The sequence below is a fragment of the Zonotrichia albicollis genome, chromosome 22 (genome assembly GCF_047830755.1).
Source record: "Zonotrichia albicollis isolate bZonAlb1 chromosome 22, bZonAlb1.hap1, whole genome shotgun sequence".
In the NCBI taxonomy this organism is placed as follows: Eukaryota; Metazoa; Chordata; class Aves; order Passeriformes; family Passerellidae; genus Zonotrichia; species Zonotrichia albicollis.
In genome coordinates, this window is record NC_133840.1 from 3,369,315 (window position 1) to 3,382,401 (window position 13,087).

A 13,087-nucleotide genomic window follows, 5' to 3' on the forward strand; every position below is an offset into this window, starting at 1 on the left:
AGACAGTTCTGGAGATATATTTTGCCCTTCTAAATGATTTTGCTGAACAACAAAGCTCTCCCTATCAGCATTCCCCAGACTGGTGATTTCTGTTGACTGGCTCTGCAGAGCAAAGTGCTCAAAAAGGAAAGATTAGAAAAGCAGCATGTTTCACATCTAACATTCAGGAATAAAGCTGACCTAGCAAGTTATTCTAAACTGCCTCTTGAAACAGATAACAAAGCTTTCAGCAATTTGTATTGATGTACAGACCACAAAATTAGTGCAGCTGGAGTTGTTCTGACCTACACCTCTACCTAGATAAATAAGTACAACAAACATCTGCTGGTGTTGCAACAATTAGCAGTTCTGCCCAGCAACACACTGAAAGTTTTCTTGATAAAAACCTACTTTTGCTCCTTTTTATTCTGAATCTAAGTTTCACTTGCAAGCAAAGGCAAATTGGAAACCAATTAACAATTCTGAAAGGTAAACAGATAAACCTAAGGGAAAGAGGTTAAGAGGCAACATATTTGCCAAAACTTGCTGTGTTTTAATCCAAGGCTTCTACCAGTTGTCTTGAGGGATGCAAAATCCAACTTGAATCACAGTCTCAGCAAAGTAGTTCCACTTAAAAAAACATTAATTGAAAAAGAAGTCAAAACATCCATGGTTACTTCCCAGAGCTGTTGCTAGATCCCTGGGGTACTGGCAGAAACATTCCCTGGATTTCATTCTGGTTCACAAACCCTCCTTCAGAACAAGCTGAAGGTCTGCAAGGAGCTGAGTGAGCTCCCAAAGCAGCAGCTGTGGCAAACAGTTCCTCTCTTTTCACTTCAGGTCTGCAGATTTTCTTTCATTGCAGTTGATGATGGGAGTCCCCAAAGCAGGAGAGTTAACCTGACAGCTTGTGCACTGCTGTTAGCTGATTCATTTTCTGCTGTGTTTATTTGTGCTAGATTGGATATCATTTTTTTGGCCAGGAACACACTTTTTTTGGCTTTAAATACATTTGGCAAAAATTCTAATGATATAGTGGAAAAGGACAGGTCCAGATCTTTTAAAGGCTGTTTCTCTCTGTATTGGACATTCTTGGTTTACTTTGGGAGTGCAACACAGCAGCAACTTCTGTGTTCAGCTCCTATCACCCCAAGGACTGAACATTTTGTTAATTCTGACAAAATATTAAATCTCAGACTAAATGTCACTTGACATGTGCCTGTAGGATTCAAACAGGGTGCATGCTGCCAATTATTCACATAAAAAAGAGCAATCAGCCATGGAGAAATGCACCACAAGAACTGGATCATCCATTTGCTGTTAGTGAAGTGCTGGATTTAACCAATATATAGGAGGTGGGGAGAGAGGCTGCTCTGCTCCCAGCACAAAGGTTCAGCACAGTTTTGTACTAAAAAAATCATGTGAAACAGTTCTGAAATTCAAATTACAGCATCTAGGCACAGCAGGTAAGCAAAAGACTGTGTAGAAACTCTTCTGAAACAGTTCTGAAATTCAAATTACAGGATTTAGGCACAGCAGGTAAGCAAGGCCTGTGGAGTAACTCCAGCTCTGGTTCTGTGGGTCACAACAAATTCTAATCCTGGTTGTCTCCAGCATTTACTCTGGCATCACTCCTGCACTGTCATAACCAACCTAGAGCTGCCAGGTAACATTTCAAAACCTTCACACTTGCTACAGGGCAGGATTTTTCTTTTCTCTGAACAGCATGTTCTCATATGATTATTTCCACACAGACACAGGGGATGGATATTGACAAACACAAAGGCCTTAAGCAAGGAGCTGAGGGAACAAAAATAAAGATATTGAGACACTCTCTGTTCTGCTGGGAGTGTGCAGGCAATGAAAGCTGTGAGACACTGAGATCAGGAGCACACACAGGATGCCTGCAGCAAATATCTCAAGAAACACATGCAATAGCACCAGACCAACTGGAGGCCTTGGGTGAACCAGAAGTATTTAATTCCTGCTGCTAAAACAACAGTTCCTTCCCTCAGCACCGCTGCTAAGAACTCCTGGGCTCTGTGTGTACAACAAAGCTGAGCTGAAGGTCCCAGAAGGATTTCTGGCTCCATTCCCTCTGGCTTTCTCTGCTTCCAAGGACAGCAGAAGCAGCTGCAGGTTTTTTGTCTGCTCTGCAGCAACAAGCTAAGACAAGAAACCATTTTTATCCAGATACTGTTTCTCCAATAACACTCTAGAAATTAGTTCTCCCTAAACTACTGTTCAAATAGCAAACTTCAGACTCCATACAGTGAGGACATTAATTCACTCTCCTAAAATGCTATCTCCAAGATACATTACAGGCTTTCACTCTGAGAGCTGACATTCTAGAGAGGTTTTGAATTAAATTATTTGCTAAAACAGGCACTGTCTGGCACTGTGGAAGAGTTTAGTTCTACTCAGCACACACTTGGGATCATGAACTGCACAAAACTGTAAACTCATGTCCTAAATATAGAACATTCCAAATAACTCACTGATACCCTCATTCCACTTCGGTGGAATACTTTATCCAAGCATCTCAGTGTATTTTACACTGGTAAATTAGAAGCTATTTTAGACTCCTTTTACTTTTGAGAAACAGTGGCTCCACTGCTCCAATTAACAGGATCCAAGACTGATTTTCTTTTGCAGGATGAATGACATCCCACAGCACCACCATGGGAAAACAGTTGCATCCTTAAACCATTTTAGAGATTTGGGAGATTATTCTTGAATGACAGACAATCAAACACTTGCCCAAGAAGATAAGTGAGAAGTGTCTCTTGCTATCCATCTATCATATCTGAGTTTCTTTAAGGATTTTTTTAAAAAAAATCATTTCACTTGTAGGGATGAGCTATTTTCCAGAGCCCTACTGCTGAAAAACATTTGTCTCTCCCAGATGGAGGGTTTTTATTTAAATATCTGTACAAGTTTCCTCAGCCTCAGCACCAAGGCCTCCACACCCTGGTGTGTGCAGCTGCCAGCCCTGGGAGGTGGCACCAAGAGCAGTGCAGTGCCCTGCTTACATAAAATGCTTATCTGCAGCTCAAACCTGCCAGAGCTGCACGTCCACCTCATGGAAATCAAGGGCAATTATCCTGCTGCCTGCAGAACAAAACATTTTTAACCACCATTAACACACAGCAGTTCACCGGGGTGTGGCCCCAGACAAACGGGCACTTCTAGTAATTGAAGTGCAGACACACTGACAACACATCCAATGGTGCTCCCAGGAGATGCAGGATGAGCACTGGACAAGGGCTGAAAATGTTCATGCACAATCAGCAGAATGGCCCACGAGTTCTGCTTGGATTTCATTAAAACCTCCATGGTGTATCTGTCTCTATTATGCTGACTGGTGTGAGTGGTCATGCAACAGGAACACAACCAGAAATGAAGAGACATGGAGGAGAGGGAATCTGACAACTTCCTGAGAATCAATCCAAATGAAGCTTTTTGCAATATATAAAATAATAATTGTACATTTATTCTCAAAAGATGCATTCCAAATTGCTATGCTTTCATCTAAAGTACTGCCATTAATTTATTATTATGAGAGTGAAAGTATTCATCCTTGATCACAATCAATTTACACTTTTTTCACTTAGTTTTGCCACTTCCATTGCACACCATCTTTTCTATCTGAAAACTCAAAGCAACAATCAGCTCTTGGCATATTCAGTTACATGATCTGTCAAACTGCAACTGAAACAGGAGCATTTTCTTATTTCAAACTGTCTAAGGTTAAGAAAAGCTTCAGCCCAACAGAACTGCAAAAATAAAACAGACTCCCATTCACACTGAGAACTTCCTACTGTGACACAGACTCCACTGGCTCCAGCACTGAGGGAAAAAAAATCTTTTGTAAACTTAGAAATAGCTTGAAATCCTGAAGTCTTATCTGCTGGACTGTATCAGCATGTTCACAACAGCCTGGCAAACAAAAAGGGCACACATGCTAGAACATGAAATGCTACACAAAATTAGTAGGTGGAACAGCCTACTAGACATGTGAATGCCTTGCATAGTGTTCATTCTTGCTGGGTTATAAATTAAATGTAATCACAGAAGTTAATGATGTCTGCCACTTCACAAAGAGCAGAAAGGGAAAAGCTCATTTGTGCAAGTTGCACACTCTTTACACCACATTTTGCAAAGCAATTCCTGCTGCCAAGCTTTGTGTTTGCCATGAATGTATTTGAAATATATCAAGGTACAGGACACAGGTTTGCCCTTCTCTTTGCTTTAACTGCTCACTTTATTTAAACACAATAATTGGTGACAAGCAGCAACATCTCCCTCTCAAATGGAGCAGCACTGATCATACATGAAATTCTGTCACCCCTTCCTGGGGCAGAACAGAAAAGTCAAAAAGTTATTAAAGAAACCACAGACAACTGTAGGAGTCTGGAGTCTCTTTCCTTGTACATAAACCAAAAAAACAAAGAGTTTCTCCAAAGCTCAGATGTTAAACCATCAGAACACCCAACTATTCCACTACCCCCACACTGAGCTGCAGAGCTGACTAAGGAACCTCCATGTACAAACAACTGTAAATGATAAATCTGAAATTCAGCTGCTTACTCACACACCAACACCCTCAGTCAACAATTTCAGTTGCTTTTGAGATGTCTGGACATACTAAATTTAGGATGCTGAGAGATGATTTCCACTTAGCAATGCTCAGGAAAGCCTGGTCTCATCAAGAAGCACAGCAGACAATACTTTCCCTCTCAGAGCAGATAACATCACTCAAAATTAAGAATTTTGAAGTCAAGATCTAGGAAAAACAAACAAACAGTCTCTAGATTGAACCCAGAAGTTTTGATGCACACTCAGTTGCTACATGAACACCTCAGCTTGGTACCAAAAGTAATTGAAAATGACTTTTGAGTAAGTAGGACTCAAAAGTGAATAGGACTTGAGTACTACAGCCCTAGAAACCCTGAGCTCACCTAATTTATGTCACATGAACACAGATTTCTACAGCAAAAGATACAAATCCACACAAACTGAAAGCTTTTAGCATGTGAATGTGTAAAGACAGGAAGGACTGAATGTCACAATCTCTATTTTGTGCTGCTTTGACTATGCAATGCCCCAAAGGTGCTTCTCAATAATTTATTTTTTTTTAACAGTGTAACTCTGTATTTAAAATCAGGCCTGAGCCCAGGAGATAAATGTATAGATCTTATTCCAGCAGAACAAATGGCTGCACAAGCTGCCTCATGTCTTATTTAGCTTTGCTCCACTCTGGCAGGCCTTAGGATACAAAAATTCCCTTCCTAAGCAGAGCACACTCCCCTAACCAGGCTGCAGAGCAACTCCTCCACCTCACCAGGCAATAAAGGCAGGAAAACAACCTGAAGGAATTTAATTGAAAAGATCCAAGTGTCTGCTTGGCTTTTTTCTCTGTATCCTGCCCTTCTGGACACACAGGCAACAGATACATGTGACTGTGGTTTTCTGCTTTCTTCAGTTCCTCCTCACTGACACAGGGCTGAACACCACATTTCTGTCACACACATCCCCAAGATGCTGCTCTTGCTTGTTTCTGCTGAATTGCAAACTGATACATTCAAAATAAATCCATTCAAAATCTTCCACTTGGCATACACGAAATATATCCATTATATTTTCATAAATTACATTTTAAAAAGGCATCAAAATTTATTTTACCTGGACATCATAAAGAGCTACAATGTTCTCGTGCTGAAGTTCCTGTAAAACAAAATATTTGTATTATGGAAAAAAGTTACTAGCATTACTACTACTACTATTATTATCAATTAAATTTGCTGATAATGCTGATTTGGTGATAATCAAAGAGAATCTGTTTAAGATGATCAGATGGAATTTAGAGGAAATCCCAGTTGTTTAGACAATTTTCAAAGGATAAGGAAGTTAGGCAATATCTTGAGAGGTCATAAAAACATTTGGTTCCAGAACTTTATGTCAATGACTTGTTACAGAAAGTACCAGAGCACAAGATCCTCTAATGAGCACTGAAAACTGACAAGATTTAATTTCCTACTCTTACATAATTCCTTGCTTAGTGAAGTAACCAACTCAACCATGTTCAAATCAACCTTACTTTTCTAATACAAAGAAAATCAAACCAAATAACATTAAATAAAACTCACAGGACACCTCATGAATTATTAGTAGTTGCTCAAAAAATTTTTGTTTGTTAAGTACTTGCAGCACACTAATACATCCAACACTAATTCTGGTATATAATAAATAAATGAGAATATGTATATAATAGTATATAAAGCAGTGATGTATCTCAAGAAGCTCAGAAACATGGGAAGAAAGCAGCACTCAGTATTACTGCAAAGCTGTGGGAAATGAGATGTGAAATCCAGAGAGCAGGGAATGCTCAATGACCACCCAAGGAGAAGTTTCCATAAAATAACACTGAAAAGCTGAAAGATGCTCCATTGCATTTCCTCTGCTGGAGCCACACTGCACAGTTAAGGTAATTATCACAAGTCAGAAGTGGGCAGCTGCTTCAGGAATTAAAGTCAGCTCACTGGTTACAGCTTTCAAGGCAGCTTTGAGCAAAAAAGATGAAGAAAGATCAAAGAGTGATGCTTCACTCAGCTGTGATCTGCCGGGAAAAGGAGCCCCATTGGCCATCCTGAAGGACAAACTCTTCCACGTGTGCAATAAGCAGAGCCCAGACACTGCTTCCATAACAATTTGCTTCTTTTAACTGCAAAATCATGCTCACAACCTGCTCTGAGACATTTCCAGAACTAAAGATTTAATTTGTTTTCTGTTTTTCTTAGTATTTTTATTTCTGGATCCCTAACAAAGAAACATCACAGCAGCAATTACTGTGACACCACCCATGACCTGGAATGAACTAGGTCAGAAGTCTCTTTTCCTTTTCAAGCAAAGCAGCTTTAAAAATCACTGCAAATTAACATACCTTTAAGATTTTTATTTCTTTTCCAAGTAGGATTTGTGACTTCGACAAGTTCTTTTTGTTAATACTCTTTATGGCTACTTCCCAATCAGTTTTCTGGAAGTGAACAAAAAAAGTACTGTTAGTTTACTTTTTTTTTTAAACTTTATTCTCTAACAACTATCTAGGAAAACACAGAGAAAAAAGTTGCAAGATCACCCCTTCTACCCACCAGTTATTACTACATCACATGACACCATCAAGAAGTATTTAATTCCACAGCTATTAAAATCCAGCTTTGGCTACACTGCATTTTAATGGATTCCAATGCATTAAAAACAAAACAAAGTAAAACCTAAGTAATCATATTCCATTTATTTTTTGGTAGCAGTGCTATGTGTCTGCTTTTTTAGACTTCTCACAATGATGAAGTTACTTTCACTGTCCTTTTTAAGGACTTCTCATTTTCAGCTTTTCTATACTCTGCAGATGAAAACTGCACAGAACCCCCTCTGTTTTAAGCAAGTTTATGTATTGTCTATTTATATATTATCCTATAATACATATGATATTATTTATTTCTGAGGTGGGAGCATTGGCCTTTAAAGTTTCTGTCCCCATTTCTCTTTTTTTTTTTTAACCCCAAAATCACTGCACTGTGCCTCTCCAAGCCCTGAGCATTGTTAATCCTCCAAAATGCTAAATCTCAAGGGCTGTTTTCTGGAAAGCAAAGCTCTTTAGGCACCAGAATAAACTCCCAGCATCAAGAAACCATAACGTAACTATGAATATCCGGGGCGATGAGCAAGTCACGCCAGGAAACCAGACACCTCTGAATTTAAGAAATCTTCAGCCAATCCCAAAGGAGACAATTTTCCATTAGATCCCTCGTTATCCAGCGAGATAAACATGACCCTCCCGACAAACAAAGGGCTCAGCCTCCCCTACAGCTGCAACTCTCCCCTCGCCGCTATGGCAGGGACAGGGGAGGAGCGGTGGGAGCGCGGACAGGCCGGTGGGGCTGAGGGAAAGGAAAAAATAAAGATTTTATGGGTGCCGGGGCCGGATACCGGCTCAGGGCCGCGGGGCAGCCGCGGGCCGCAGCCCAGCCCGCATCTCCCTTCGGCTCTTTTTTCTCCCAAACCACGTCAAAACTCCGCAGAGGACACAACCCTCCCACCACCACCGCAGCTGTCACCCACCCGAGGGGCTCCTGTGGGCCCCAGGTTGTGTAACCAGCCCCGCTCCGTCGCTATTTACCTTGCGGTGGCGACCTTTGAAGACCACAGCAAAGGCTCCGTGTCCTATCAGGTCCTTCTTGCTGTACTCAAAGTCCCCCACCACCTCCATCATCCCTCAGCGGGGCATGAAGCCCCCGGGAAGGACGGAGGGAAAACAAAGGGGCTCTTCCTGCAGCTACAGCCGCCTCACGGCAACCGGCGGCGGGGTGGGAGCCTGCCCCGGTCCTGGCTGCCCCCGGCGGCGGGGGCAGCTCCTCTCATAGCGCCGCAGACCCCCGGGCCGGCGGGGCTGCTGCAGGGCGTCACCGAGGCGAGGGGCTCCGTCGGGCATGGGGAGGGGAAAGAGGGGAATCTCAAGGGTCGGTTGTGAGGGGATAGCGCGGCATCGGCGCCGGGACGAGGGGCCTTCTCAGTGGGGAAGGGGGCTCCGTGCCCTGCCGCTGCCCGGCCCCATGGCCCCGCCACAGCGGGGGCTGCCAGCGCCGCGGCCCCGCTCAGGGACCGAACCCCAGAGCATCCAGCGAAGCGGGGAGAGGCGCGGCCCACGGCTCCGGGGATGGCTGTCGCTGTCGCCGCCGCAGCCCTCGCGAGAGAGGAGGAAGCAATGAGGGTGCGAATGGGGGTCTCTCAGGCCGCCAGCGCCTCCCGGGGCTCCTGCCGTTCCACCACTTCCTCCACAGAGACCCGCACTCGACCAGCCCCGGCTGCGAGTGCCCGGCCCTGTGCACCGCTCCGCGGCTCTTATAGGCTGCAGTGCGCAGGCCCGGACGCTCGGGTGCTTCCGCCGGCGGCCAAAGAGTGCCTCACCCGGGGTAACCTGGCGGTCCCTCCGCCGCCAGCGCCTCAGAGCGGGGCCGTTGCCCTCAGCCCTCCAGGGACCCCGTTGAGCCCTCCCCGCACCCGTCCCGTCAGGGCTCCGGGGGTCGGTGTGGTCGTTTTCTCAGTGAGGACAGTGATCCAAGCCCCTGGGCCCACCCTTGCCCTCACGCCGGGGCAGAGAGGCCAAACTCAGCCCTCACGCCCGGCCATCACCTCAGCCCTTCCCTCGGCCACCTCAGGCGCCCCCGGCGGTGAGGACAACGCTGAGGGGCCACCAGGGGAAGAGCGAGGACCGGAGTTGCACAGGACAAGAGCTGGGACGGTCAGGTATGGGATCATCCCAGGTTTCCAAGGCAGTGGCACTGCTTGCATAGCACCTCCAGGTCAGACACTGTCAGCCCTGTCCCTACTCCAGGTCACACACCCTCGGTCCTGTCCCTACTCCAGTAGTGAACAAGACTCTCCCTCAAACCTGAAACAAGGAGTTTCAATGGATGGAGAAGCAATGGAGGAACAGGCATGCAAAGTGCTGTGAGCCAAAACACTTAAGAGTTGTTTGCTCCCTTTATAAGGAGAACAACGCCTGTAATTTACAGCCCCTGCCTCCCAGCACTTTTAGATCAGCCTGGAGCTGTTTTCAGCACGTACAAACATTTAAAAAAACCCAACCAGCCACCGAACAACAGTCACATGAAGCCTTTGACCTTCACCTCCAGGTCCACATAATTATGCTCCTTTCCTCTGTGTTCATTCCTCACTGCTCTCTTCCCATGTTCTCCATCACACCACCTCCACATCCCAGTCCCAGACCCTTTCAGGCTTCCCCAATATCCCCAGTGGATGCAGGGTGTGACCCCACACAGCTGTGCTGTCCCTTCCCTGGCGTGACCCAGGCTCTGCTTTCAGTGTCACCAGATCAAAATAGAGACTGAGCGAATAGCTCTGCAGCTGGGCCTCTCCCCATTCCTCACTTATCTCCCTTGGCTTTCCAACACTCCAAACCAGGAGCTGTGCACCATGTCAGGACCTCCTCAGCTAAAGACTTCTCCACAGACAATGAACTTAGATGTAAAAAATATCCAGCAAGAGATTCTTAAGGATTGACAGTTTTATGAAGGGCATTTTAAGCTATCAGAGGAATCCTAAGAAATTTCTTTTGTGAGGGCTTTAAAACCCCTCAAAACTGAATCCCCCCCCCCTTTATCTGGTGAAGTTTTGAGCTCCCATCTAAAATCCACCCACCCATGGCACTACCCTAACAAACAGCACCAAGAAAGTGGCGTTGACAATAATTTCAACAGCTCAGAACACCCCTCTGGAAAGAATTAATGAGATGTAAAAATATTCCAAGTTAATCATAAATTGAAGTGTTGGTAGTAACAGACACTTTGTGATATGCTTCACAGTGTCCCTTTAAACCAGGAAAAAGCCCACAAGCCTCCATGTGTTAAATATTCTGATTCATAAAAATAATTTCCCTCAGAACCGGTTGTTTATTGCCATCCACCAATTCTCACTTCAGTATTAATCCTCTCAGCGTCAGCGTGTATCCTCACCCCAAAATCAATGTCACAAGCCACATTCTAGGGAAGCTGAAAAACAAATTCATTCAGAAGATGCCTTTTGAGCAGATAAAAGTCACCACAGCCATGACTAAGCCACCCAATCTGCATCACACTTGCGAACCGAGACACATTTCCCGACACATTTCCCTTGGGCAGCAGCGCTGCCTCACGTCCTTTTTGTCCTCCTAATGGGGCTGGAGCCCTGGAGCAGGTTTGTTTGGGCACAGCAAGGACAAGCAGGCAGGAGCGGCAGCGAGGTTTGACCGGAATAACAAAACACCCCGCGCTGGGATCGCGGCGAGCGGCACCCGAGGGCTGCAGGCTGCGGGATTTGCATGCGGGTCACTCCTCCCAGCTGGGGCCGTGCGTGGCTGCGAGTCGGTAACTCCGGCATCCACACCACAAAGAACCTACAGACAGCACCGTCACTGCCTTTGGGTGCTGGAGGAGTTCAGAGGCAGAACGGGCTGGATTCACCTTTCCCAAGGGAGCCTCGATGCTGGAGATGCTGGGAGAGGGTGCAGGATAACCCCATGGGGCTCCTGCTGCTCCCACACACGGATATCCAGCATTTACCTGTATCCTGCAGCACCCAGGGGTGCTCTGCTCCAACCATGCACCAAAACACCCAGTGCCCCTTCCTGATCCACCCCAGGGATCCTTCAAAACCACAGAGCACTCTGTCCTGGGTTGGTTCATTTTTAGCATCCCACTCTGCAGGAACTGCAGCCCACTGAGAGACCAGCCCCAACCCACAGCTGTGCAATTCACAGAATTCACAGAGGGAAGGAAACAGGACAGCAGTGCTGGAGATGGCTCTGGGGCTCCTTCCCAGCTGCACCACCCTGCTTCAAATTAGTCCCTCAGTTGTGAGCCAGCATTTCTGATCACAAGGGCAACACATCAAGGAAGGAATTAGCAAATTCCAGGTTGCTTGTCTGAGTGCAGAGAAGGATGCTTTCATCTGGTAACAGCTCCCCAGAACACAGACATCACTGCCCTGAGTTTTTTTTAACAGCTTTCATCCTCAAAACTACTAATGGACTTACAGCAAGCTGTTTTCTGCCATACCACACCACCAAAATGCAGCCCTGAGGTAGAAACATCACCTGAATAATGTTTGGGCTGACCCAAAAAAAAACCAGAACAAGGCTGCTTTTCCTACTTTTCATGCAGAACAATGAATGAAGTTCATTTTCTTCCTATTCATTGAAAGATTTTTCTTGTCTCTCTCTCTCTCTCTCCCCAGGCTATAAACTTGCACATGGAAATTAAATTACAGATCTGGGAAAATATTCAAGAGATCATCTGAGTTGAACAGGACAGGAACATGTGGCTCCAAGGGCCCAGGGAAGACAACACACACTCCACTTGCATGGATAAGCAGGACACAGCCCCAAGTAAGAGTTTTCACATGGATTTTAAGGCCTCCCTTATCTAAATCAGCTCCCAAAGGTAGGAGTCTGACAGCATCCTGCTCACCTCAGAGCTATCTACTGCATTCCAGGTGTTCTTACCATATCCTTCCTTCCTTCCCTCCATCATACTCAGCATTTCATTAGACAGGTAACCCTTCCTCAGAGGACTGGCACACTTCCCAGTCCTTATCACCACTGTCCTCCATTGGGATTTGTAACAAAATTAATGGTGGCATCAGCTGGGCTTTTAAAGGAGAAAGTGTCAGAGGGCTCTGCAGGACAGTTTCTGGCTATGCTTAAAATGATTCTTGTTTTACCAGTGAAAAATAACACCCTTGTGGTAGGAAAACCTGTGTGGGATGCTTAATGAGTAACTCAGGACTGAAACGTGGAAGCAGATCCCAGGATTCCAATCAAACAGCACTGGGAAAGCTCAGGCTTTTCAGTAAGGTTGGGGCTGCTGATCCCAGAAATGCAATCACAAAGCTCCAGCCTGCCTCCTAGCTTTGTCCTTTAACACAAAGTAACATCTCCCTCATTAATAACACCATCAACCCAAATTTGCATCTGCAATTGCCCAAATTAGCTCATTAAAGCTCCCATCCCCAGTGTGGTGGAGCAGGGAGGTCACCAGCTCCTGCAGCTCCTGCCAGGCAGAGGCAGCTCAGGAGGGAAGGGCAGCAGCTCTTCCTTCCTTCCTTCCCCAGAGCCTGAGCAGGCTCTGACTGCAGCCAGGCCCGGGAAATGCTGCATTCAAATCAAACTGGGAGGAGGAGTGGCAGGAATTGCTAAGGAATCCAGCTGGAGCAGGGCCAGCTCTTAGTATGCATAGAGCCTGCTGCTGCATGAATGGTAAAAATAGCAGCAGATGCTTAGATAAGAAAATACAATTTGGTTTACATGCAAAGCCATCACAGAGCATGGCTCAAAAATCTACCTGCTATCAGATCACAGGAAGATTAAACCTGAGAGCTTATTTTGGTGTGAACTTTGTTGCAAGGCCCTCTCTTTCTTCAAGAGGTCTCACTTCCCCTTGGAAAACCTTTCTGCTCAGCATTAGAAAGGCGAGTTCCAATCAGGCCCTATGTCACAGAAGCAGAGTGTGGAGGGATGACAAGAGCATGGTCAAAGGGCACAGTGATTGCT

General features: G+C 45.5%; 1 protein-coding gene across 1 annotated transcript in view; it reads right to left on the reverse strand.

Annotated features, from left to right (window-relative positions):
• Positions 1-8,876, reverse strand: part of ULK2 (unc-51 like autophagy activating kinase 2) — a 37,396-nt gene extending 28,520 nt beyond the window's left edge. The window contains exons 1-3 of the mRNA XM_005493540.4: positions 8,159-8,876; positions 6,923-7,015; positions 5,665-5,706 (exon numbers count right to left, since the gene is read on the reverse strand). Coding sequence (XP_005493597.1) covers positions 5,665-5,706; positions 6,923-7,015; positions 8,159-8,251 — 228 coding nt within the window. The 5' untranslated portion in view covers positions 8,252-8,876. The remainder of the gene's footprint in view (positions 1-5,664; positions 5,707-6,922; positions 7,016-8,158) is intronic.
• Between the last annotated feature and the right edge of the window lie 4,211 nt (positions 8,877-13,087).